At 41.8% G+C, this 26624-nt stretch overlaps 1 protein-coding gene across 3 annotated transcripts in view; it reads right to left on the reverse strand.

Moving 5' to 3' along the window:
• Positions 1–26624, reverse strand: part of CAMK1D (calcium/calmodulin dependent protein kinase ID) — a 433570-nt gene that overhangs the window by 167746 nt on the left and 239200 nt on the right. For all 3 annotated transcript variants that reach the window (XR_011999959.1, XM_072749523.1, XM_072749524.1), the window contains exon 3: positions 6785–6859. Coding sequence is in view for 2 of the 3 variants with exons in the window: in XM_072749523.1 (XP_072605624.1) it covers positions 6785–6859 (75 nt within the window). In the remaining variant the exon portion in view is untranslated. The remainder of the gene's footprint in view (positions 1–6784; positions 6860–26624) is intronic.

Raw genomic sequence — 26624 nt, forward strand, 5'->3', positions numbered from 1 at the left:
TAAATAAATGAGGGATTGACTGACCATGTTTGTGGACTGAAACACTTGATTTTTTTAAGCTACTGGTTGTTTCCAAACTAATATACAAGACTCAATGCAATCCCAAATTCCCACAAGTCCTTCTGCAAAATAAATAAATAGATAGATAGATAGATAAACTGCTTCTGATATTCATGTGAAAATGCAAACAATCTAGAATACCCAAAGCAATTTTTAAGATTTTTTAAAAAATTTATTTATGACAGGATAGACAGAGAGAGAGAGAGAGAGAGAGAGAGAGAGGCAGAGACACAGGCAGAGGGATAAGCAGGCTCCATGCCAGGAACCCGACACGGGACTCGATCCCAGGGACTCCAGGAACAGGCCCTGGGCCAAAGGCAGGCGCCAAACCGCTGAGCCACCCAGGGATCCCCCCAAAGCAATTTTTAAAAAGATTTACTTACTTATTTGAGAGAGAGACATATACACAGAGAGAAGCAGGCTCCCTGCTGAGTGCAGAACCCGACACGGGGCTCAATCTCAGGACCCTGAGATCATGACCTGAGCTTAACCACCTGAGCTACCCAGGCACCTCTCTAGAATTTTAAGAATTATAAGAATTTTAAGAAAATAGGACAGCCCGGGTGGCGCAGCGGTTTAGCGCCGCCTGCAACCCAGGGCGTGACCTGGAGACCCTGGATCGAGTCCCACATCAGGCTCTCTGCATGGAGCCTGCTTCTCCCTCTGCCTGTGTCTCTGCCTCGCTCTCTCTCTCTCTCTCTCTGCATCTCTATGAATAAATAAATAAAATCTTTAAAAAAAAAGAATTTTAAGAAAATAATAATAAAGTTAGAGGACTCTGATACCTGATTTCAAGACTTACTAGAAAGCTACAGTAAATGAGATGGTATTGTATTGACAAAAGACAGATATATAGAGTAATGGAATAGAATGAGTCCAGAAATTAAGTCAGCCTTATATGGTCTAAGGTACCAAGGCAATTAATTGAGAAAAGAAAAGACGTTTTAATGAATGGTGCTGAAAATTGGATATCCCAATGGAAAAATTAAAAAGTATCCTCCTTACTTCACACCATGTATTAAAATTAATTTGAAGTTGGTCTTATAATAGACCTAAGTGGAAAACTAAAACTATACAACTTCTAGAAGAAAAGAACATTTGCAAACTTACAGTAGGCAAAGACACAAAAAGCACAAATCATAAAAGGAAACAAATTGATGAGTTGAATTTTATCATCATTAAAACTTCTCCTGTTCCAAAGGTACCATTAAGCATTAGGTGTTGGTTTCTTGGGTATGACACCAAAAGCATAAGTGTCAAAAGAACGAATAAGCTGAACTACACCAAGACAAAAACCTTTGGTGCTACAAGTGATACCGCTGAGGAAGTAAAAGGACAACCCACAGGATAGGAGAAAACATTCTAATGCATGTCTAATAAGGGACTTCTACTAGAATACATAAAGAAGTCTTAAGCTCAAAAACAAAAGGCAAAAACCCAATTTAAAAATGCATAAGGTATTTGAATAGATACTGCTCTATAGGAGATATACAGGTGTCCAATAAGCACAGGAAAAGATGATCAACATCACTGGTCATCAGGGAAATGTAAATCAAAACTGCAATGAGATATCACTTCACACCCACAAAAATGGCTATCACCAAAAAGACAAATAATTAACAAGTCCTGGAGAGGGTGTGGAGACAATGGAATCCTGATATAGTGCTCGTGAGATTGTAAAATGGTGCAGCCACTTTGGAACACAGTTCAAAAGTTCCTTAAAATGTTAGACCCAGCCATTCCACTCCTAGGTATACACCCAAGGGAAATAAAAACATAGGGTCACACAAAGATCTGTACATGGAAATGTCTAGCATCTTTATCGTTAATAGCTGACAAGTATAAACAATGTAAATGTCCATCAACTGATGAATGGATAAATAAAATGAAATATAGCCTTATAATGGAATATTATTTGGCCATAAAAGGGGATGAAATATTGACACATGTTACATCATGGATAAATCCTGAAAAGATTAAGCCACATGAAAGAAGACAATCACCAAAGGCCATATATCATATGATCTAGAATAGGCAAATCCTTGGGAATAGAAAGTAAGAGGTTGGGGAAGGAAGAACTGAGAGTGATAATGGGTATGAATCTCTTTTATTTGTTCTCCTCTAGAATATAAAATGTTCTAAAATTAGATTGTGTGATGGCTGTAAGATTCTGTGGCTAAAACAAAAACCACTGAATTGTACACTTTAAATGCATAAATTGTATGGCATGGAATTATATTGTATGTATATTGTATGGAATTATAGCTCAAAAAGGCGAGTTTTTAAAAAGGCTTCATTAAGAAAACAATAAAAAGCTACGGAATGGGAGAAAAATTCATATTACGTATATTTGACAGAAGATAAAATAGATAAAGAACACTCACAACCCAATAATATGATAAACCATCCAATAAAAAGTGAGCAAAAGATTTGAAGAGACATTTTACCAAAGGAGATATGCAAATGGCCCATCAGGACATAAAAAGGTGATCACCATCATTTATCAGCAGGAAAATGCAAATTAAAACTACTGTGGGATACGACTACAAACCCATTAAAATGGCTAAAATTGAAAAGATAAAGTATGAAGCACTGATGGGAATGTGTATTAACAAGAACTTACATATGCTGTTGACAAAAATGTATAATGGTAAAAACCACTTTGGAAAACTGACAGTTTCTTAAAAAGTTCAACCTAACCCCCATTATATGGCCCACTCATTCTGCTCCTAGCTCTTCACCCAAACATATATCCACACCAATGCTGTACCTGAATGTTCCCAGAAGCTTGGTTTCTAACATCCAAACTGGAAATAATCCAAATATTTCAGCAACAGCAAATGGCTAAAATGTGGACTCATGTGTAACTATAGAATACTAATCAGCAATGAAAAAGAACATGTTACCACACGAACCAATGTCAGTAAGCCAGACAAAAAAATGGACTTCTATATAATTCCATGTACATAATATTTTAGAAAATTCAAAATCAACTTTAATGATTGAAAATAGTTGCCTCCAAGGTCAGGGGTAAGGAAGCGAGCATGTCAAAGGGGCCAAAGGCATCTTTGGGGTGATGAAAATTTTCTGTTCTTGATTATGGTGGTGGTTTCACCAATATGATTCACTCCCACATTCATCACTGAATTGTTCAGTTTATTTATTTTTTTAAAAATTTTATTTATTTATTAATGATAGACATAGAGAGAGAGAGAGAGGCAGAGACACAGGCAGAGGGAGAAGCAGGCTCCATGCAGGGAGCTCGATGTGGGACTCGATCCCGGGACTCCAGGATCACACCCTGGGCCAAAGGCAGGTGCCAAACCGCTGAGCCACCCAGGGGTCCCCTGAATTGTTCAGTTTAAATGGGTGCAGTTAATTGGATGTAAATTATACCTCAACAAAGTTGAATTTTAAAAAAGTAATGAGAAACAATGGAAAAAGAATTTATATACAAGTTAACAGCTTGCAATTAGCAAATCCAACGTTTGTGTAAATAGCGCCTCTAAACTCCTCAATGGTGCACATAAATCGTGTCCTCCTTAAGCACTTCAAACATTCCTTGCCTCTAGATCTGGATTCTATCACCAACTTGCCTGACAAACCTCATCTGGGATCCCCAAAAGTTCATTCTAGCCCGACTCCTCTGTGTTATTACAAATCCTGAACGAATGTGATCCATATTGAGGAGGTTTTAGAATGATTGTGAAAGGGGATAAAGCCCTGATAGAAAAGCTCAGTGAAGGAGTGGGGACAGCTGTGCCCCAAGAAGATTTCCAAAGTCTGTTCCCAGGTTTGTTCCATTCCAGACACTTTTATGCTCTCAATGCCAACCCATCTTTACATAAATAAACTCCTGCTGGTAAGTAGACAATCAAGTTGCTTAGAAAGTTAGAATTCAAATCCACTTGAACTTCATCTCATAAAATGAAAAGACCATCTGCAGAGATACTGATGAAACAATACAGATGTCCATAAAGAGACAGTCCGTATTGGGGACCTTCTATTTATGGCATTATTTTTTTTTTCAATATTTATGGCATTATTTATATTTAATACATTTTTATACATTTTTCTCATTCAGGACTCACTAAGACCTTCTAATATAAATATTATGATGATGAAGATGTCAATATTATTAAGGAAATTTCCATTAAGGAAACTGATACTCAGAGAGACCCAGTTATTTGCCCGTATTTACCTAGCTAATAAGAGGCAGAGCTGAGATTTACATAAGGGGATGCTTTCGACTGATTTATTTAGTGACAGATCCATAAACAGAGATCTTAAAGCAAGGGAATACATAGAGCAATAGATTCAAATACTAATGCTTTTTTTTTTCACATCACCAATAAAAAAGCACACATTTAAATATACTACTGACATTTTTGTGGGGCTTTTTCCTGTCATTAAAATGCCATATTCTTCCTACTGGGAAGTTAATGTTTGGGGAGAAAGTGGTTCACCTGCGTAAGAGTAGCCTCTATTAAAAAAAAAAAAAAGAAAGAAAGAGTAGTCTCTATTGTTCAAAAGAAAGCCACAGGCCCAAAATGGCACCATTTAGGTTAAGGCCCCAAGTCAATAAACCAAGACTTAATACCTAACCTAACTGCAGTTTCAATTTTCCAGGAATGTAATTTTTAATCAGTCAGTATAGCATTTCCTGGTCAATACTAGGAAATTTACTGATAGACCCTTTCTATCCCCTTTAGGATGGCAAGCTTGCCTCAACAATGCATTCCTTCTAATAAGTTCTTTTCTTTTTCTTTTCCAGTGCTCTCTTTTTGCCTTAAAAAACCTTTCTTTTGTTTAGCTCATCTCTACTTGCTAGATGGGATGCTGCCCAACTCATGAATCATTTAATAAAGCCAACTAGATCTTCACATTTACTCGGCTGAATTCTGGGTTTTTTTTAACACGATATAAAACAAAGTCACATGAGCTTCTAGGGAGTATCCCAAATCTTGGGAGAGCTACTGCTCTCAAGGAAGAACCAGAATGTGGCGAATTACGAAACAAACAGTATAGCAAGGAACTAGGAAAGATTACATTTAGGTAATCGGGAATAAATGAGGAGCCAGCAGTCAAAACTGCTTAAGCCACCAGTCTCATGGTAGACAGTAACAGCCAAAGCTGTAAAACTTCTGGTCACTGATGTGGGAAGCAAAGGCAAAAGAAAAAGTTATATTTTCATACTACTTACTGCCCATTGACACGTCCTTAAAACAGGCAGTGACATTCCCCGAGGAACTCAGCTGCCTGGATGTTAATACTTTGCTAAGGGCAAGAGGCAATCTTAGCCCAGCCCTCAGGATCCTGTAAGTCTACTTTAACATATAAAAATTTCCTTTGGAGGCTTCCTTTTGCTCTACGCCTCTAAGATCCATGCTGGCAATCACTCCCCAAGCATATGGCCCACTGATACACATCTGAAGAGTCTCATGACAGAGTTTTTTTCCATACAGTAATAAATAACCTTTTTTTCTAAAAAAAAAAAAAAAAAAAAAAGATTTTTATTTATTTATTCATGAGAGACACACACAGAGAGAGAGAGACAGAGACACAGGCAGAGGGAGAAGCAGGCTCCCTAAGGGAGCCCGATGCAGGACTCGATCCCAGGATCTTGGGATCACGACCTGAGCAAGACAGATGCTCAACCACTGAGCCACCCAGGCGTCCCATAAATAACCTTTTCCTAACAACAGCTAGCCCCCTCAGGATTCTGGAACTCTTGTTTCCAAAATACCTTGGAGGCTTGTGCTGTCCGTAACCTCCTCCCAACTTGAAAGTATATAATCAACCGCCCATCACAACCCCAGTACAGCTCTTTCTGCCCACAGGTTCTGTCCCAGTGCTTTAATAGAACCACCTTTTTGCACTGACATCTCAAGAAATCTTTCTTGGCCGTCAGCTCTGAACCCCAACATTTTCCTACATCCGTTGCCAGCTAGGACAGAGAAAAATTGTCCATGTGCTTCCAGACTGGATGCTTTTAAAAATGTTCGTACAAAAAAGGCCTACAGTGTCCTATAAAAATGTTCAGGCAAAAAAAAAAAAAAAAAAAAAAAAAACCAACAACCCTACTAATGCAGAGACTAATTTCATTGAACAGTGGACGTTACATTTACGTGTGCCTTACAGGTTCAAGTTTCGACCTGAATATTCAGCTTTTTTATTTCTCCCCTCTTCTGATAATCTCCAGCCTCACTGGCAAGCACAAATAATCTGCCGGTGGTGACAGTGTCATGGTGTGACCCAACTATACTTGTCTTAGGCCTGGCACAAGTTCCAGTTCACTCACATGTGCATTTATCTGCCGGCAGAGTCGATGGCAGGACAGAGCCCACAGGGACCATCTGCTGCCCTCCCCCAGCATCCCTCGAAATGAAGACAAGGTGGGAGTTTCTCCTAGAGACGGGAGCAGAGTGTACTTCTCGGTGGGCCCACTGGAGTGTTTTCAGGAAGCATCAGTTGGACCTCGTGCATGAAAAAGCAAAAGAGGCACCCAGAATACAGGCGCCCTGCAATGGCAGCATCGGGTTCCACTGTGAGGATGGAGATGCTCAGTCTGGTGCCGTGGCTGCCGGAGTCCCCAGTCCCACCCCACGGCTCACCTGGCCCGCCACCACCCCGCTTCCTAGACCACAGGTGGACCTTCATGTTAGCCTGCGATCCCCACTCCCCTCACCCCCTTCCTCACCCATCAGGCACTCAAGGTACTCACAGCTGCATGACCAAGTACAAGTGATTGGGGCTTTCGTAAATGTCTTCCAGGGCAACAATGTTTTCATGCTTGATCCTGAAAGGGGAAAAAAAAAAAAAAAAACACAAACAGAAGAGTGAGTATGATCAGACACAAAGGCTTTTTAAAAAACAGATGTTGTTATAGCAAAAAAAAAGTTCTAAGACAGGATCCAAACTTCCTAAGGTGACACTGGAGACTCCGCTCAGTCTTGGCCCCAAACTCCCTTCCAGACCCCTGTCATGTGCGGGACTCCGGTGCAGGCAGAGGAAACCCCCACTGACCCCTCACTGGGGGCCTAGTCACCACCACCACCAAAGGCCATCCTCAAGGACCCCAGCAAACTGGACTGCTTCTAATCAAAATGTGATTCCCGAACATGGTGACAGCATCTCCCCGGAGCCTGTTAGAAATGCAAATTCTCAGGCCCTACTCTGATCAAACAGATTCTGAATCCTTGAGGGGCAGAGCCCAGGAACTGGTTTTGTAAGTTCCTCAGATGATCCGTATGCACAAAGCAGAAATTCTATAGTCGACTCATGCTTTTCTTTTTTTTTTTTTTAAGATTGTATTTATTTATTTATTCATGAGAGACACAGAGAGAGAGGCAGAGACACAGGCAGAGGGAGAAGCAGGCTCCATGCAGGGAGTCCAATGTGGAACTTGATCCCAGGACCCCGGGATCACACCTTGAGCCAAAAGCAGACGCTCAACCACTGAGCCACCCAGGCGCCCCAATCCATGCTTTTCAAGCTTCAGTGTACATGTGAGTCACCAGGGATCCTGGTTGCACTGTCCATTTTGATTCAGAGGAGCCAGGGCAGGCCTGAGCATCTGCATTTTTTTTTTTAAGATTTTAGTTATTTATTTGACAGAAAGAGCACAGCAGGGGGAGCGACAGAGGTAGAGGAAGAAGCAGGCTCCCCACCGAGCAGAGAGCCCGATGCAGGACTCGATCCCAGGACCCTGAGATCATGACCTGAGCTGAAGGCAGACGCTTAACCAACTGAGCCACCCAGGCCCTGGAGCATCTGCATTTCTAAGAGTAGCAAAGTCCTCACTACAGAACCAAGAAAGAAGGACACAGCCTCACGCTGGCCCCTGGCACTACCCATGAGAGTAGCTTTCGCTCAGAATATAAGGCTTGCTAGTTATTTAAAGCATCTGCAAGAAGAATCATTTCATTACTCTACGAGCTAATGAACTCTTTCCAGAAGACTTTCACTGAAATGACTACTGAATCCCAGAAAAGCAAGTGTGTCATGTGCAGATTCCCCTGAACACCTGAAAGCAGGGACCGCGTCTCACTTATTTCGTTTCCCCTCCTACCCAGCATCCACCTGCTTAATAAATATCTCCTGGGTGAATGAATGATACTCAAAAGCTGTCTCTACTGAACAGCAAGAACCATTATTCAGGGGAAATGGAGGCAATTTTCCCAAGTGTGAGCTGTCTTTCCCTCAAACGGAAGCTTATAAGGTGCAACAAATCAGAATATCATCTTTCCTCTGAGCAGATGAGAGAAGAGAACAAAACACTTCATTGAGGGTGGCTATGGTTTGCTCTGATTTCTACAGCTCTGAGTAGTCAGTGCGGTTGTCTGGAGGAGCAGAGAGGAAAGAGTGTATGCGATTCACATTCATCTGACTCCCATGCACAGAGCGACAGCCCAACATTTATTTGTTAGCAGTGGTTACTCTGATACCTGAGCAAAATAATATCCACGTTATAGAAATTACTTTTATAACATAGTATTATTATAGAAATAGTAATATAAACATATTATATATAATAATATATAAATAATAGTATATTATAGGAACCAACTTAATATGCTACCAAGGAAACCATGACGAATTAAGTTAGAACTGCCGAGGTCCTGGATGTTTATGGAATGATCATTACTGGATATCCTGAAAGAATGATGACCACAAAAGGTATACAGCATATGGATGCTCTTGGTTTAATTTTTAAAGATTAACAATTAGAATCCCCCCCAACCCAGGGGCACAAGCATTTTCTTTCAGTGAAGAAAGAATTTGGGGGTGTGCTAAGAGCATAGGCTCATGGGGATATGAAATAGCAGGGTTTACATGAAGGGTTGCCAGATAAAATGCAGGGGACCCTTGGGTTATGTTTCATTCTAGATAAACAACACTTTTTTTTTGGTGTAAGTATGTCCTGAATATATTGCATTGTTGTTTATCTGAAATTCAAAAGTGACTGGGCACCCTGCATTTTCACGTGCTAAATCTGGCCACCCTAGTACAAGAATCCCTGTCAGTGGGTCTCTCAACTGAGCTTCGAGATTTGTACCTGCTGTCCCACCTCCCCTCAGAGGTTGAGCCAGGAAGGCTGTTTGAGCTCTGGAATACAGCCATTAATACAGATTCCACTACATACAAAGACTCAACTATGTGCAAAGCACTTGCCCAGCCAACTTTGGAGACTCCAATAAATTAAGAATATAATCCCTTCTTTGGATGCAAGGGATAGAGAAATTAAAGTCTACTTAACCTGCCATGTCTTACATGACTTCTTGCAGTGGCTGGAATGATACCGCTCCTGACTCTCCCACTCAACTAATAAATCTCCCCCCTCAACTAATAAAAATAAATCAAGCAGTCAACCCGATCATCATTTCCTGAGTTTTGCTATGTCTCTGAAAGAATATAAGAAAAAAATAAAATAAAATTTTGCCCTCAAAAAACCTAGCATCTAGCTGGAGAGACCCACGGAGCAGTTAGGAAAAAATTAAATGCTAAACTCTGTAGCATTGCTGTTAAGTTCAGAAAAAGCAAGGCTACAGAGCCGGAAGTACAGTGAAGGCCTCAAAAAGTGATGAGCATCGTGCTGGATGAGTGATGTTTGAAGAGTATACTTCAGAAATTTCAAAGAAATCCTCAAATGGCCTCTTAAATGTCTCTTAAGTGGCTTTAACTAACTTGTAGATGTTGGAACGTGATAGAAGAAAAAAACATTCTGGCCCCCAACAGCTGTTCATAGGTACTTTATTCCACCCTCAGATTCTTAAGACATACAGAAATCGAGCTTGAAGTTTTAACAATGGGTACCTAGGTTACCTTCACAAACGTCATAGGAACATCCACCTACATATGTCTGGGCACCCACCACATACTAGGCACCGCACAAGGAGTCCCCAAAGTACCAGGGCAGCCCTCACGGAGCTCCCACAGGTGGGTTTCCAGGTGCAGCAAGGATACTCCACAATCAGCCTCTCTTTATCACCAGGAATCAGCCTCCTTGTACTTATTAGTGACTCCTGAGCATGACACAAAACAAGCTTAACACCTTCTTGTCATACGCCTACAAGTATTTGACTTAGTGTTTCTCCCTGGGGCCAACCAATCCTCCTCCAACATGGTTTGTGTTCCTCTCACCTTGCTATTATCACTCTCCTTTGTCCAGAACTGAGAGCAGTGATCTCAGTATAAATGAGACCACCAAGAATGAGGTATTATATAAGAGAGGTGAACTCTTAACCATCATGAGTGGATGTTACACTTTTATAAATAAGGCCTAATATTAGGTTCATCTTATTTAAAGCAGTTGCACAAACTGTGGGCATATGAGGAACATAAGCTCCACGGAGGTAGGGCTTTTTAACTATTTTGTTCACTACCATCTCCCTACTGCCAAGGCAGCTGATACTTTCATACATACTTGTTGAATGAATGAATGAATGAATGAATGAATGAATATTAAGTGTTGGGTCAATAAAATGACCAGATCAGTTTTACCTAAACTTCTACTAAACAAGATCTCTTTTCCTATCCAGTCGAGCTTTTGAGCTTCAAGTCTTCACCTTCAGATTCATTAAATTCAATCTCTTAGGTTCCCATGCAGTATTTCAGATCATCAAGACTATTCTGAGAATTTATCCTCCTGTCTATTATATTTACTATCCCTCTCAACTTTGGGCCACGTACATATCGGGTTGGTTGGTACACATCCATCTCTTTTTCTTTTTTTTTTTTTTTTGGAGTGAGACAGAGCATATGTGCATGCATGTGCATGTGCACAGGTGGGGAGGAGGAGAGAGAGAATTTTAAGCAGGCTCCATGTCCAGCACAAAGCTTGATCTCACAACCCTAAGATCCCGACATTAGCCAAAATTAAGAGTCAGAGACTTAACCAACTGAGCTACTCAGGTGCCCTTCATCCCATATGTCTTGATCCAAATTCCTAAAGTCTTAAATGGGAAGGTTACATGTCAGAGCTGGCCTCTGGTATCACACTAGAGACCCCCATCAAGATAACCATGACATGAATCAGCTGGCTTCGACTGCTACCAAGCTGTAAACCCAGCAGGACTATCATCTAGCCTATATTTCACCATCTTACCCATAAGGAGACAATCAGACTCCTTGCTGAAATGGCATTCCTCAGATTTACACACCACGTAATACTATTTAAAAGGGAAATGGAACGTTTGGGAAGATTTGTTCTTAGTAAACCCATGGTGGCTCCTAGCAACCACTACAGTCTTTACTAAATGATCACAAACCATCTGCTTAATTTACTGTTCCAGACTTGTGCTGAGCACTGAAGTCAAACTTCCCAATCTATACATCTCATAGCTTACCTGTTTTATGTTTGGAAATTTTGCCAACATCTTTTATATTCTTTTCTCAAACATTTCACCCGTGACTCTTTTGTGATAAGTACAATTTCCTCAGCCTCTTGGAATGTGAGACATCTAAATCTAGGGACGAACTAGTATTATCACTTTCTTTAGGCCCTATTTACATAGCTGTTTTATATGAGCCATTTCCTGAGTGTTAACTACAGGCACACCTTGGAGATATTGCTGGTTTGGTTCCAGATCACCACAATATAGTGAATAGTAACAACAAAGAGAATCAAATGAATTTTTTGGTTTCCCAGTACATATAAAAGTTAAGTTTATACTATATTGCAGTCCAGTAAGTGTGAAATAGCATTATGTCCAAAAAATAATGTACAACATTAGTTTAAAAAATACCTATTTCTAGGTGATAGCTGGCTCAGTCTGTAGAGCATGCAACTCATGATCTTGGGGTCGTGAGTTCAAGCCCCATGTTGGGCCTAGAGTTTACTTACAAAAATACGTGATTCTTAAAAAAATATGTTAGCCATCACCTGAGCTTTCAACAAGTCATAATTTTGTTGCTGGTCGAGGGTCTCACCTCAATGTTAAAGGTGCCTGACTGATCAGGGTGGTGGTTGCTGAAGGTTGGGTTGGCTATGGTAATTTCTTAAAATAAAACAACAAAGAAATTTGTTGTGATTGACTCTTCTTTTCATGAATGATTTCTCTGTAGTATGTGATGCTGTTGGATAGCATTTTTACACACAGTAGAACATCTTTCAAAAGAGGAGTCAGCTCTCTCAAACCCTATTGCTGCTTTACCAACTAGATTCATATAATATCTAAATCCTTTGCTGTCATTTCAACAACCCTCACAGTATGTTCCTTAGGAGTAGATTCCATCTCAAGGAAATATTTTCTTTGCTCGTCCATAAGAAGCAATGCCTCATCCATGAAACTTTTATCATAAAATTGACATAAGTCAGTCATGTCTTCAGGCTTCAATTCAAATTCTGATTTTCTTGCTATTTCCACCATATCTGCAGTAACTTCCTCCACTGTTGTCTTAAGGCCCTCAAAGTTATTCAAGATAGTTAAAATCACTTCTTCCAAACTCCTGTTTTTGTTTATACTCTGACTTCTTTCCAGAATCAGAAATGTTCTTCATGGCATTTAGAATGGTGAATCCTTTTTCCAGGTTTTCAATTTACTTTGCCCAAATCCATGAGAGGAATCGCTGTTTATGGGAGCTATACCCTTACATAAAAATGTTTTTCTTAAATAATAAGACTTGAAAGTCAAAATGACTCCTTGATCCATGGGCTACAGAACAATGTTGTATTAACAGGCATGAAAACACCATTAATCTCACAGTGCACATCTCCATCAGAGCTTTTGGAAGACCAGGTGCATTGCCAATGAGCAGTCATATTTTGAAAGGAATCCTTTTGTCAGGTCTCAACAGCAGGATTAAAATAGTCAATAACTATGTTGTAAACAAATGTGCTGTCATTCAGGCTTTGTTGTTCCATTGAAAGAACACAGAGTATGGGGTGCCTAGGTGGCTCAGTGGTTGAACGTCTGCCTTCGGCTCAGGTCGGAATCCTGGGGTCCTGGGATAGAGTTCCACATCGGGCTCCCTGCATGGAGCCTGCTTCTCCCTCTGCCTGTGTCTCTGCCTCTCTCTCTGTGCCTCTCACGAATAAATAAATAAAACCTTAAAAAAAAGGAAGGAAGGAAGGAAGGAAGGAAGGAAGGAAGGAAGGAAGGAAGGACACAGAGAATATTTAGGATAATTCTTAAAGGCCTCAGATTTTTGAAATGATAAGGGCTTCATGTGAAAGTCACCAGCTGCATGATACCCTAACAAAGGAGTCAGTCTATTCTTTGAAGCTTTGAACCCAGGCACTGATTTCTCCTCTCCAACTATGACAGTCCTGGGTGGCATATTCTTCCAATAGAAGCCTGTTTCATCTACACTGAAACTCTTGTTTAATGCATCCACCTTCATCCATTATCTCAGTTGAATCTTCTGGATAACTTGCTGCAGCTTCTACATCAGCACTTGCTGCCTCACCTCATGCTTTGCTGTCATGGAGATGGCTTCTTTCCTTAAATGCCATGATGCAATCTCTACTAGCTTCAAACTTTTCTTCTGCAGGTTCCTCATCCCTCTCAGCCTTCAGAATTGAAGAGCATAAGGACCTGGTTCCGGGTTAGGCTGTGGCTTGAGGGAATGTTGTGTCTGGTTTATTCTTCTCTCCAAACCACTAAAACTTTCTCCCCATCAGCAAATCAGGCTCTTTTGCTTTCTTAGCATTTGTGTGTTCACTGGAGTAGCACCTTTAATTTCCTTCAAGAACTTTTCCTTTGCATTTATAACTTGGCTAATTGGCCTGAGGGACCTCGCTTTCAGACTCTCTCAGCTTCCGGCCTGCCTCCCTAAGTTTAATCATTTCTAGTTCGTGATTTACAGTGAGAGAGCTGCAATTCTTCCTTTCACTTGAAGACTGAGAGGCCATTCCATGATTATTAATTGACCTAACTTCAGGACTGTTGTGTTTCATGGAACAGGACAGCCTGAGGAGCAGAGAGGTGGGGGAAGGGCAAGTCAAGGATGGAGCAGTCAGGACACACATGACGTTAAGGATCAAGCTTGCCGTCTTGTACGGCGTGATTTGTGGTGCTCCCAAAACAATTACAATAGTAACAGCAAAGATCACTGATCACAGATCACCGTAACAAATATAACAATAATGGAAAAGATTGAAATACTGCAGGAATTACGAAAAAGTGACCCAGAGACACAAAGCAAGCAAATGCTGTTGGAAAAATGGTACTGTTAGACTTTCTCCACACGTGGTTGCCACACGTCTTCAGTTTTGTTAGTAAAAAACAAACAGAAAACACAATAAATGCAAACTGTAATAAAATGAGTTATGCCCTGGGGCACTTAGTAGCTCAGTCGGTTGAGCATCTCACTCTTGATGTTGTGAGTTCAAGGCCTATGTTGGGCTCCACTCTGGGTATGGAGCCTAATTAAAAAAAAAAAAAAATGAAGTATGCCTATAGGTATTAAGACCATAACTAAGTATTTTTCATTATTGTGTTTAATACACCAATCCTATCAAGCAGCTGTGAGACAATACTGGTCTCTACCCCTGGTTGCTGGCACAGAGCTCCTGAACTCCTTGTAATTTCCTAAGTGATAAGAATACTAGGAGCATCGCTTGTTCTAATATTTGGTCTTTCACTGCACCCCTGACACAGGGATTCTAAAACTTGTAAATTTCTGGGTAACAGGAGTGTCTTTTGCTCTAATGAAACTACCTGACTGGGGTCCTGGATGGCTCCTTGGTCAGAGCTGGTCACTGGAAAAACCAGGGTCATGACTGGAATACTCAGCCCTATCCCCCTCTTCTCTGGAGAGGAGAGAAGGGCTGAAAACAGTTAATGATCCATCATACATACATGATGAAACTTCCATGATATCCCAAAAGTATAGGCCTCAGAGAGTTTCCAAGTGGGCAAACACATGCATTCTGGGAGGATGACACACCCCAAATCCATAGAGACAGAAGGTTCTATGCTTAGGACTCTCCCAGACCTCACCCTGTGTCTCTCGTCATCTGACTGTTCATCTGTATCCTTTACCATATCCTTTAATGAACTGGTAAAAATAGACCTGAGCTCTGTGAGCCACTCTAGCAAACTAATGGAATACAAGGAAGGGGTTGTTGAAACCTCCACTCTGGAGGTTGGTCCTCCAGAGCTGGTTGGTCAGAAACACAAAATGACAACCTGGGCTTGCACCAGTGTGTGTTTGTGTGCTGGGGGCATTCCTGTGGGACTGCGCCTTGACCTATGGGATCTGACTCTACCTCTGGGAAGACACAGTTAGAATGGAGTTAAATTGTAGGACACCCAGATGGTGTCCAAGAATTGCTTGATGTGGGGGAAACCCACACACATTTAGTAACAAATAGCAGACCTTTGCAGTGTTCCGTGTAAGTAATAAAGGAAGATACAGAGAGAAGAATCACAAAATGGGGAAGAACTGGGGTTTTCCCTACACAGGAGAGAGTAAAATGGAAAAACTTAGTTTAGTCTATTATTCCCCCTCATTTGTAAAAGAGGAACACTAGGATTCCAAGATATTAAGTACATATTTCAAGGTCACACAACTGGGGATAGAAATCACTAAGAGTCTAACTCCCAAGCCCATGTTAAAGCACTTATACTGTAACTTTCCAGTAACTATGTTATACTGAGAATATGGAAGAGCTCATATAAATTCAGTTATTTGTATGAAATCCTGACACCTAAAGTCAGGGTATTAAATTTCATTACTAAGGATATAATATCCAGCTTCTGGAGGTATGGAGATTGGAACTATTCTGAACACTACTGGAAGCTCTCAAGATATTTGGTTATAAATATCCTCACATATGAAATCCCAGGGGGTCAAAGTGAACTAGAGGAAGAGATATTCAGAAGCAGAAGGAATAGTTAGGAGTCCAGAAATTATTATAATTAGAAAAGGCCTAGGGGCGCCTGGATGGCTCAGTCATTGAGTGACGGACTCTTAGTTTTGGTTCAGGTCATGATCTCATGGGCCGTGGGACTGAGCCCTGTGTCAGCCTCTGCACTCAGTGGGAGTCTGCTTGAGGATTCTCCCCTCTGCCCCTCCCCCAGCTCGCGTGTGCTCTTTCTCTCTCTCTCTCTCTCTCTCTCTCTCTCTCTCTCTCATAAATAAATAAATATTTTTAAAAAAAGAAAGAAAGGGCCTTTCCTCAGCCCAGATCTGCTAGTGTCATCAAAAAGAAGAATAAAGTGGAGAGAAGAGGCGGGGATGTCAGCTATAAGCAAATGGAAAATCAAGGTACCATTAACCTTGCATAGCTTATGTTGCTAAATCCTATAGATCAGCATTCAGTCTTTCTAAAATACGACTAAGAGGACCTTCATGCATAAGGAATGTTCATCCCCAAACAACAAACCTTTCTAAAATGCTCATATTTCAAAGAAGCAATGTCATGAAAAACAACTGTCGGTATGAAAATAACCTCACTTAATTTTAATCACTTAGTATTTACCAGGCCCCAATTAAACATTAGCTGGTACATCCATGTACAGAATGTAGATGGTTTATATGGCAATCTATGCTAAAGTCTCCATAATCCCCAATAAAAGACAGATGAGCTGGATAGAGGGAAGTGGCTCAGGCTGAGAGAGAGAGGGAAGCTGAATGGGATCACAGCATATATGGACATTGATGCAGACGCCTGCGTGCATGGTAACTGACAGTCAAGCAAGAAATCCCCAGAAAGAGCCAGGAAAACATTTAAAAGTTAATTCATGCAACAAATCGTACCAAATGCACAAGCAGGCCCTGTTCCAAAGCCCCCAAGCTGGAGGGAACATCAAGACCCAGAGAACAGGCTCTCTATTGAACACACATGCCTCTTTGAAACAGCCACACCATTTCTCCCTCCAGTTAATTCCTCACAGTTCAAGAATCCCCAAATTTTGAACTTCATGTAAAACAAGGAATGTTAGAAAAACACAGAAGAGGAAAGGAAAGTTCAGCCTATTGTTTCTCTCATCCTATCATGGCTCATTGAGCTTCATGGGGGTAGATTGTGGCAGCAATAACGAGTATAATGAAAATTATCAGAAGAAAGAAAAGGCAACAAAACACCTTTCTCTTGTGTGGTCACTGGAAATGTTCGCTTATCTACTCAGATTAAAGGTCGCTGGAGGGCAAGAGATGGACAGGAGACAAGGTGATTATTAATGATGATAGATCGGAGGGTGGGAGGACCAGATCCCCCAGCAGGGGCTCAACACAGAAGTTATGACAATGAGCTGTGACTGATTTCCTGTCCTTCTCTCTCAACACTTCTGCATTAATTGTCCAGTCAGGAAAACACCCCTCTCAGGAGAAAAGCAAGCACCTCTTTCAGACAAAGATTGTAAAGGACTAGGCCTTTCACTATCCACCATGACGTTTTTCTAAATGGTCTGGAAAATTTAAATGTTATTCACAAAAAAGATGCTATGGTTCTCTGGCACGGGCAAATTGCCTCAAAAACATTCGAAGAATATTCTCATGTCTTGGCAAACACTCTTTGTCTAAGTAAACACTATGCTTTTTGGAAATAAAGCAAACCATTTCCTCCTTTCCTGGGTCAGATTATCACCACCCCTCCTCCCATTAGAAGCAGTACAGGAAATAATGCTGAGAAAAAATCAGGATACCATCAGTCACAAGGGAAAGTGGTAGAGTTGAAATATTTGCCAGATGGTATTAAAAAAATAATACCTTTCCTTTTTTTAACTTAACAGGCACATTCACAGATGTTTCTTCATTTCATTCTCACAACAGCTCCATGAAGTAGGTATTATTATTCCTATTTTATAGATGATCAGCCCCAGTTTATAATCACGTAATTGTTCTCCCTCCCTCGCTCTTGCTGTCTCACTACTCTCCATCCTGTCTCCTGAGCCATCATTCCACAAAACAGAAGTATCTAAACTTCTTAGCTTGAAATCCTTCCATAGCTCCTCATAGTCCAAGATAAGATCCAAAAGACTTGACATGACTTACAAGGACCCTGTCGCTTGTTCCTTACCTACCCTTCCCACCTTCCACCATTGCCCCACACTGAAACCTTCCTAGGCCCAGGGCAGCTCTCGTACACCTGTGCACACCTTCTTCTCCGGCCACATAGGTGTGCTCATCCCTCTCGTATCTTCTCACCAAACTACACATGATACAAGACTCATTCTACATCATCCACTGAGAACCCTTTGCTATTCCTCATCTCCTGTAGGATGGATCCTCTCTTCTGGGCCAGCCCAATTATCACTTTGCTGTTGTACTGCATTGTATCCACTGTCTGCATGGACATGTGTGTACATATTTAGATGGTTTTATATGCAGAGAAAAAAGTCTAGAAGGATACATATCAAACCAGTTACAAATACCTCAGAACATGTGCTAGAGGATTTTCATCTTGCAGTTTTACTGAACTGAGATTCTTCCTCTGAGCCAAAAAACAGAAGAAAAATTATTTGAGTGACTATTTTCTCAGTTTTCCCAAGGAAAGTACCCTTCTAGTTGCATAGGAGAGAAAGTTAATTCAGAACATACAACAAACACCTTAGGGCATTAGGGCTCCATTCTCTCACTGAACCCAAGTAGAGAAAGGTTGTCAGACTGTTGTACTGCCAGATTTTTACAAAGAAGTGCTTTTTTAAAAGTTCTTGATCAAAATCATTAAAGCTTGGTTCACCAAAATACATAATGCTGGACTAAAGAAATTCATACTAATTAGTCTAACTGCTCAAGACATCAAAAGATGAGGTTGGGTCTCAGTTCTCACACATCTAGCTGCAGGATTTTAGACGGGTCATTAAATACTTTCTGACCTGAATTCTTCATCTGTTAAATGAACATTAAAATATGTGGTCTCATCATCTATCAATAGAAATACACACATGTAGAGGTAAAATATGCTATGTATACACATGTATGTACCATATTATATACATAGAGAGATTGTGTCTAATAAGAATATAGGCTGGGGTACCTGGATGGCTCAGTCGGCTGAATGGCACTCTTAGTTTTGACTCCAATCATGATCCTGGTGTTGTGGGATCAAGCCCAGCATAGGGCTTTGTGCTCAGCATGGAGTCGGCTTGGCATTCTCTCCCTCCACCCCTGCCCCCGCTTGTGTGTGCTCTCTCTCTCTCTCTCTGTCTCTCAAATAAAATAAACAAAATCTTAAAAAGAAAGAAGGAAGGAAAGAGAGAGGGAGAAGAAAGAGGGAAAGAGGGGAAGGAAGGAAAGGCAGGCAGACAGACAGACAAGAAAGAAAGAAATGAAGGAAGGCAGACAAGGAAGGAAGGAAGGAAGGAAGGAAGGAAGGAGAAAAGAAAGAAAGAAAGAAAGAAAGAAAGAAAGAAAGAAAGAAAGAAAGAAAGAAAGAAAGAAAGAAAGAAAGAAAAAGAGAAAGAAAAAGAGAAAGAAAAAGAGAAAGAAAATATATAAAAATATATAGGCCGCCTTGGGAAAGACGAGAATTCAAAATCCAAATCTTCAATCACCTCTGTTTGCTGCCAGCAGATGGAGCTGTAATCAATGGGAGACTAAGGAGCAAAGACTGGTAAGTAAATAAACTACATCTTAAAAATGCAAGGCAGTGTTGTTGTTAAGGAGTAAGTACCACATGTGATAGTCTCTCATTGTGAAATAAGTTTTGCTTTGAATTCTTAAAAACAAACAAACAAATAACAATTAAAACCCTTGTGCGCAGCTGATGATGTTTTTGTTTTTGTTTTTAAAAAAAGCATCTCAGGCATCCTTAGCACACTGTAGAACGCACAGGGTCGGGGGCATGGGGGCGCCTGGCCAGCATTCCCTGACGGCCCTAGGGAGGCAGGGCTGGGGTCTGTAAGGGTACCCTGGGAGGGGCACCAACTTGGCTGGCTCTGTCTCTATGGGATGGTTCGCTGGTCATGTCCCTTCCCAGGGTCTCAGTTTTTTCATCTAGAAATGAACTTGTCAAACAGGATCCTCGCTGAGGCCCTCTCTAATAATCAATGAATTTAAAATTATAATGAGGCAGAGTGTGCTAAAGTATACATGGGTCCCCAAGGTTTGACCCTAAACCAGCATTTAGGGGTCCCTAGGATAGAGCTTGCTGCATAGAAGCATGGATGACAAACACATGCGTCAACAGGCTCTTCTGCATCGGTAACTTTGTCAAGTTAGACGTGGAATAGAATTCCTTAAGACAGGAAGCCATTTACACGGAAAAAAACCTCCTTTTCCTTCTCTTGCAGCCAGCCTTGACAATGCTATGGACGGACAAAGAAATGGCCAACTAATTTGCTTATGTCCAGAATAGCTCCAGCCAAAGCCTAGTGGTCTTTAGTCCAAAAGAGAAATAAGTTAGGTCCAATCAGTGGGCGAAGCCCAGTGCTTGGCACATACCAGCATTCAGTGAATGTTCTGAAGAACAAATAAATGAATGAACAGCTAATTCTGGCCTTACCAAAGTCTTACATGCCAAAGATACTCAAAAGCCGGATACCTGAGTACATTTACTTCACAGTAGGTCAGATTTAAAGGTAAGGTGTCCTGAGGACAAAGGTTCAAGTCTACTTGTCCAATACGTTAGTTTTCTCTGGAAAAGAGTATGAAAAATGAAGAAATGTCACCTGGTCACATTAGCTTCTATTATTTCTCAATCAGGCCTTACAACACTAAGACGTTTAAGGGAATGTTATCATTTCTTTCTCCTAATTTTTTGGTAACCTTTTGCCAAAGGGTAATATACATTTTCTGGATGTTTCCACATGAGAATAGCTGTCTGGAGTCTTAGAGGGTGTCAAGGGGCTCGCCTGTCTCAGAACAGAGATGAGGCCTTGTAACTCTGATTTATTAGCTCTGCTGATATGCAAATACAGCATGCAAAGGTGTTCCAGGGTCACTGCAGAGAATGATAATGCGAATTTAGAAGCCATGCCCACATGAAATACTGCTGACATACATAAGCAGGCTCTGACCGCCTGGATCGCACCCGGCAGCTTCATCACACACAGTCTGCGCCCCAGACGGAAGACTCTGGGCTGGAATTCAAGAAGCATCTTAGATGCTTCCAGCTCTGAACACTTGGATTTATGTGAGCAAAAAGGAAAGGGGATCAAAACAATGTGTTAGAATCTTGGAGAAAGGCATCATTTCCTTTTTCTTTCCCATGAAAGCCCCATGCTTTCCCCATGCTGATCCCCAGACCGTGAGGCTGGGTTTCACAACTTGAACCCAGAACCATGCTGAGGCAATAGGTACCCTGACTGGCAGGCTCAGACACAGCCTTCTCGCTGACACAGAGACCCAGGGATGTGGCTAAGGGCTGTGGCCTGTGTCTGCTCTGGATAATGAAGCATTAAAGGCCGGGTGAGCATCTCACTTAAGTCTGCTGGAATACCATGCCATTTATTTATATGGTGAGAAGCAAATTGTAAAAGAATAAGATGGGGTGGAAAGGAGTAAGAAGCAAAATAGAAAAGGAGGGAAGGTGGTTTGGGACAACTATTTAATATCAATCCATTTTCAGGCTGCAGAGGGTTGACCACACACCGTAAAGCATTCATTGCTGTTCTAGGAAAGTACCCAGGTTCAGAGATAATGGTGCAGAACTGAGTGTTCTTTAGTTTTTACACATCAGTAATTAATGCTGTCACATAACATGTTCAGGGCAGACCCTGGCTTCACCAAGTCAGATGCATTCAAATAGAAAACACCACCTTTTTCAAGGACTCACATGTTGGGAATTCAAAAGGGTGTTTGTGGTTGGTTGTGTATAATATATACATCTTGTTTTATTTTATTTTTTATTTTTTTAAAGATTTATTTTATTTGAGAGAAAATATGTGCACGCAAGTATGGGAAGGGGCAAAGAGAGAATTTTCAAGCAGACCCCCTGCTGAGTGCAGAGCCCCACGTGGGGCTTGATCCCACAACCTGTGAGATCATGACCTGAACCGATACCAAGAGTCAGAGGCTTAACCGACTGAGCCAGCCGAGTGCCCCAATATATGCATTTTAAAAACACAAGAGATCATTTCTGTGAATGTGTGTAGTTAAGTGCAACTCTGTATTCTTCTCTCGAAAAAGCAAGGGCGGTCTCTTCATAACTGAGATTGGAGACCTGATTAGAAAGAACAGCATGTTTTGCTTTGTTGATGATTTTTTGAGAAGGTGTGTGATACACACATCGCCTTTCCAACGTACAGTTTTATGGGAGATGGGTGTTAAATGCTGAGGCAGTTCAGGATTTACAGTTTTATTATGTCCTGCTCATAAAACATGATGATAACCCAAGGGATTGTTGGTTCTTAAGAAACTTGCCAGGGTGAGCTCCAGGGCTACGTGCAAATTCTCAAGAATGCTAGTACTAATTGAGGATCGTGAATAAACAGTTGCCAGATCACCCAAATTCTCCATTTCCAAGTTTGCAAGGGAATTAAGGACAGCAATTGCACCATGAGGGATGAGGGATGGGAGAAACTCAGCCTTGTGGATTGGCCCTGCTGATCACACAAAGGTAGCCAGACAGGGGGGTGGGTGGTAGCAGTGGCTGCCCTCCTCTGCCCAAGCAGAGCATCTGGTATGTCCAGGTGGTGGCCACAGTCCCGAAAGCCACAGAGCAGGGCCGGCTGGGCCAGGCTGAGGTCATACACAGGCCATCGGGGGCATTTTAGGTGATTCTGCTGTTTTTTCCGAACAAGGCATAGGGATATTTTTCCTCTAAGCATCAGAGCATTTTAGGCCAATGGCTAGACTTCACTGAGGTCACTTTTGGCCGCTGCTTTTCAATCTGGTTTCCTCCAGAGCCTCCAGGTTCTCAATAAATATTTTAGAAAGTGCAATGAAATACAACTGCACAGCCCCAAGTGCAACAGATACCAGATGTGAATACACCCCAGAGAGTGCCAGCGTGTTCGTGGGGGTCCTTGTTGACAGGATTCATCATAACATCATAAAAGTAAATGTATAAGTTCATGCTGATAAAATACTGACCTGTGTATGTTTGGGGGTTCTATGTAAGAATTTACTTTTTTTTAAAAGATTTTATTTATTTATTAGAGACAGAGAGAGAGAGAGACAGAAAGAGAGGCAGAGACACAGGTAGAGGAAGAAGCAGGCTCCATGCAGGGAGCCGGACGTGGGACCCGATCCCAGGACCCTGGGATCACAGCCCGGGCCGAAGGCGGTGCTAAACCGCTGAGCCACCCGGACTGCCCAAAATTTACTTTTTAAAAAGGGTTCTGCTACTCAGCAATGATAAAGGAAAGAAAACAATAAAATGGGGGTGGGGGGAAGGGAAGGAGACACAAAACCAGTGCAATAAACAGTGCAGAAGTGAAGGAAAAAGTTTCCTCCCTAGAAGAAGTCAATATTAATCTATCTTCAGATACAAAGGGAAGTCTTGCTGCTCAGAAAGGCATCCCCAGAGATGCTAATGTATTTCTTTTTCTGCAAACTTTGGCCTCTTTAGATCTTTTCTTTTCTTTTTTTTTTAATTAGGCTACAATCAGGAAGAAACTGTCTGTTCTTTTGTGCCCTATGAATTACATACCATGTGCTTCACCAGTGAAGAGCAGGTAAGTACAATTTAATTTTTTTAAAGATTTTTAAAATTTATTTATGAGAGACAGAGAGAGAGAGAGGCAGAGACACAGGCAGAGGGAGAAGCAGGCTCCCTGCAGGGAGCCGGATGCAGGACTGGATTCCAGGACCCCAGGATCACGACCTGAGCCAAAGGCAGATGCTCAACCACTGAGCCACCCAGGCGTCCCTACAATTTAATTTTTTTTTTTCATTAGGAAGAAACTAACAATGCCACAGTAGAGACAGGCAGGGTGGTGAAGAGAGAAATACATACACATACGTGCACACACACATACATGCATACATGTGTGCATGTACGTGCAGACATGCACACTCACATACATGCACACATGCACACGCACATACATGCACACAGTTTGGAAGCCACTGTCTGTAAGCCCAGTCTCAAGTCACAGTGTTGTGTCCACAGCACTAGAGTTCCTCACCCGAGGCTGGGGAACAACCAGGACTGTGTAATCCACTCCGCAGGCAGAGAACCTGGCAGACTGATTTATCTCAGGGAAAGGGTGCCAAGAACATTTGAGGGGCAAAGAAACAGAAAGAAGGGTGTGTGTGGAGGAAGGAGCAAAGCGTGTGCCTTCTGAAAAGCACACACAAGCCTGAGTCAGGATTATTTCCCAGTCTCCTGATGCAAAAGCAGAAGGCAGCCGCAGGCCTGGCGTGGATGCATGCTGCTAGATCCCAGGACCTTTAGGGGGGCAAACTCTCCTTGAGGGAATGAAGACTGGCAGTTCTAGGATCTTGCAGTAAGGAGGTGGAGTTAGAAGGACCATCTGGTGGCTTTTCCTCTTTTCTCTTGTTTTTTCTCTTTTTTCTTGGGGGGTGAGGAACAGGGCTGGTGGTGGATCTAGCATTTAGAGGCCTAACATGGTTTGATGATGAATAAACACGGAGAAGTTCTGCTTGATAAGATGGTCCATCCGGTGTCATGATGGGACACATTGCACACAATGAACACTATCGCACGAGGGCTGAAGCGTGTGCAGGGAGAAGGGCAAGGAAGGGGAGAGGCACGACCTCTCACTATTGCCGTGGTCCTTTCCCATGCTCGCAGCATCCCTTGGTGAAGCATCATGGCACATGATTTGCAGAAAACTTGCATAAAACTCACAGACCTACTAGACTTCATCAAACATCGAGAGAGTACCTACAAGAGCCAGACATGAGGCTAAGCAGCGGGGACATAAAGACAAATAAAACCCAGTCCCTGAAACCCAGTAGTTCCCAGGCCAGTGTGGGAAGACAGATGTACTTATAAACGTTATGATACAGGACACCCCATGTCCTGCCAGGAAGCTGGCAATGAGCTGGGGAAACACGGCCTGTGCCCTGTCTTACTGGGCCTGAGCACTCTGGGCAGGCCACACGCACTCTGGGTGTTGGCAAGTTTGTAGGGTAAAGGAAGACAAGGAAGAGAACATACCAGAGGGAAGGAACAGCATGTGCAAAGGCACAGAAAAGTGAGGTGAGGTGTGCTGTGTTGGGACATAAGAGTCCTCAGGTGGGTGGGGGTCAGGGGAGATGAGTCGATGAGTGTGCACCGGGGAACATCATGAGGGGCTTTGGAGCCGAGTTCAACAGTGTGGGTTTTATGCTAAGAGAACTAAGAAGCAATTTGCAAGTGTTGAGACCCAGTTCTGAGAAAAAGGAAATAGAGTGTTTTTTTTTTTTTTTTTTTTGCAGGGATGTTTAATGTGAGCAACGTGCTAGAGTCCCTTAGAAATCGTGCTTGATGACCTGCGCCAACTCTCCTACAAATGGTGTAACTTTAAACATGAAATTCACTTTGCTCCAAAGTTCATATACGTGTTTCTCTTTCGTCACGAACAAGTATAAGGAGTCAACTGGACCATAGTGTAAATGCCTGGATTTCTTTGGGGATGGAGGCTAATTCGGGAGTTCTTAGTATGTAGTGATGGAAAGACTAGAATCTTGCAAAATGTCAAGTTCATGACTCTTTGCACTGGTTTCTTTTTTCCCTCGAAAGGAAAAGGGGACTGTGAGAAAGAAAACATAACTGTCATTATCTGGGTCTCGTTCTTCAGAGTTTTCCTACATCTCCAAAACTGGAATGCTATTGACTCATTGTCCCCAGAAAACACACTGTACATATTGGAAAGACTTTTTTTTAATCTTTGGCAACCACAAACACTTTGAATAGAGAAAATGCCAATTACTACACGGAATTTCTGATAATCCAGAAACCCACCTAATGTTCCTTGGGCTTCTAGCACACAGCCTCTGGCCATTTATTGGTCTGGCCTCTCTCTCCTTTCAGAGGTATGTCTATCTTCTTTTTTCCTTCTTAATTGTCACTCCAACTTGGTTCCTACTAAAAACACAGACTGCAAGTCAAGGCCGTGGATCTCACGGCTGCCTCTCTGTATTGGTGTGAGTTCTAACAGGCAAAGCAACGCACAGATCTTAAGAGATATCAAATAGACAGTGTCTCCCAATGAACACATGCCCCTGATCTCCACATATGGTGGAAAAGAAGCTTCAAAGTGGAGAATAAATAAAGTAAACGGAATAACCCTAACGTCTGTCTAGTAGAGTGGCAGGGAGAGGCAACTGATCATCAAGCTCCTGCATGAAATATATAAATACATACATTTCCAGGACTTACTCAACTCTACTAAAATACCACTGCTAGGCCGGTGGAACCTGGGAACTATGGATATTCTTTAAAGTCCTCGGTGATTGTGCTGATTAGCCAAATTTGGGAACCCATGTTCTAGCCAGCCCTCCATTTACAGATGGAGAAATTAGGGGACTATCCAATAAACTCTGACCCAGTTATAATGACAATATGTCCCAGTGTATGATTTCTTTATATCCTACGGAGGAAGATTTTTTTTTTTTTTTGTATAAAGCGATAAATCAAGACAACAAGGTATTAAGTGGAACATGTTCTACCTCCTACCAGGTTTGAATTTTGGATTTTCAGATTCCTCTCAAGGTGGTGACATGGGTAGGATCTCTGGGGTCAAGGTGGAGAGTATGTACACTGGGCGGGAGCATGCCCT

The sequence above is a fragment of the Vulpes vulpes genome, chromosome 2, assembly GCF_048418805.1.
Source record: "Vulpes vulpes isolate BD-2025 chromosome 2, VulVul3, whole genome shotgun sequence".
Lineage (NCBI taxonomy): Eukaryota > Metazoa > Chordata > Mammalia > Carnivora > Canidae > Vulpes > Vulpes vulpes.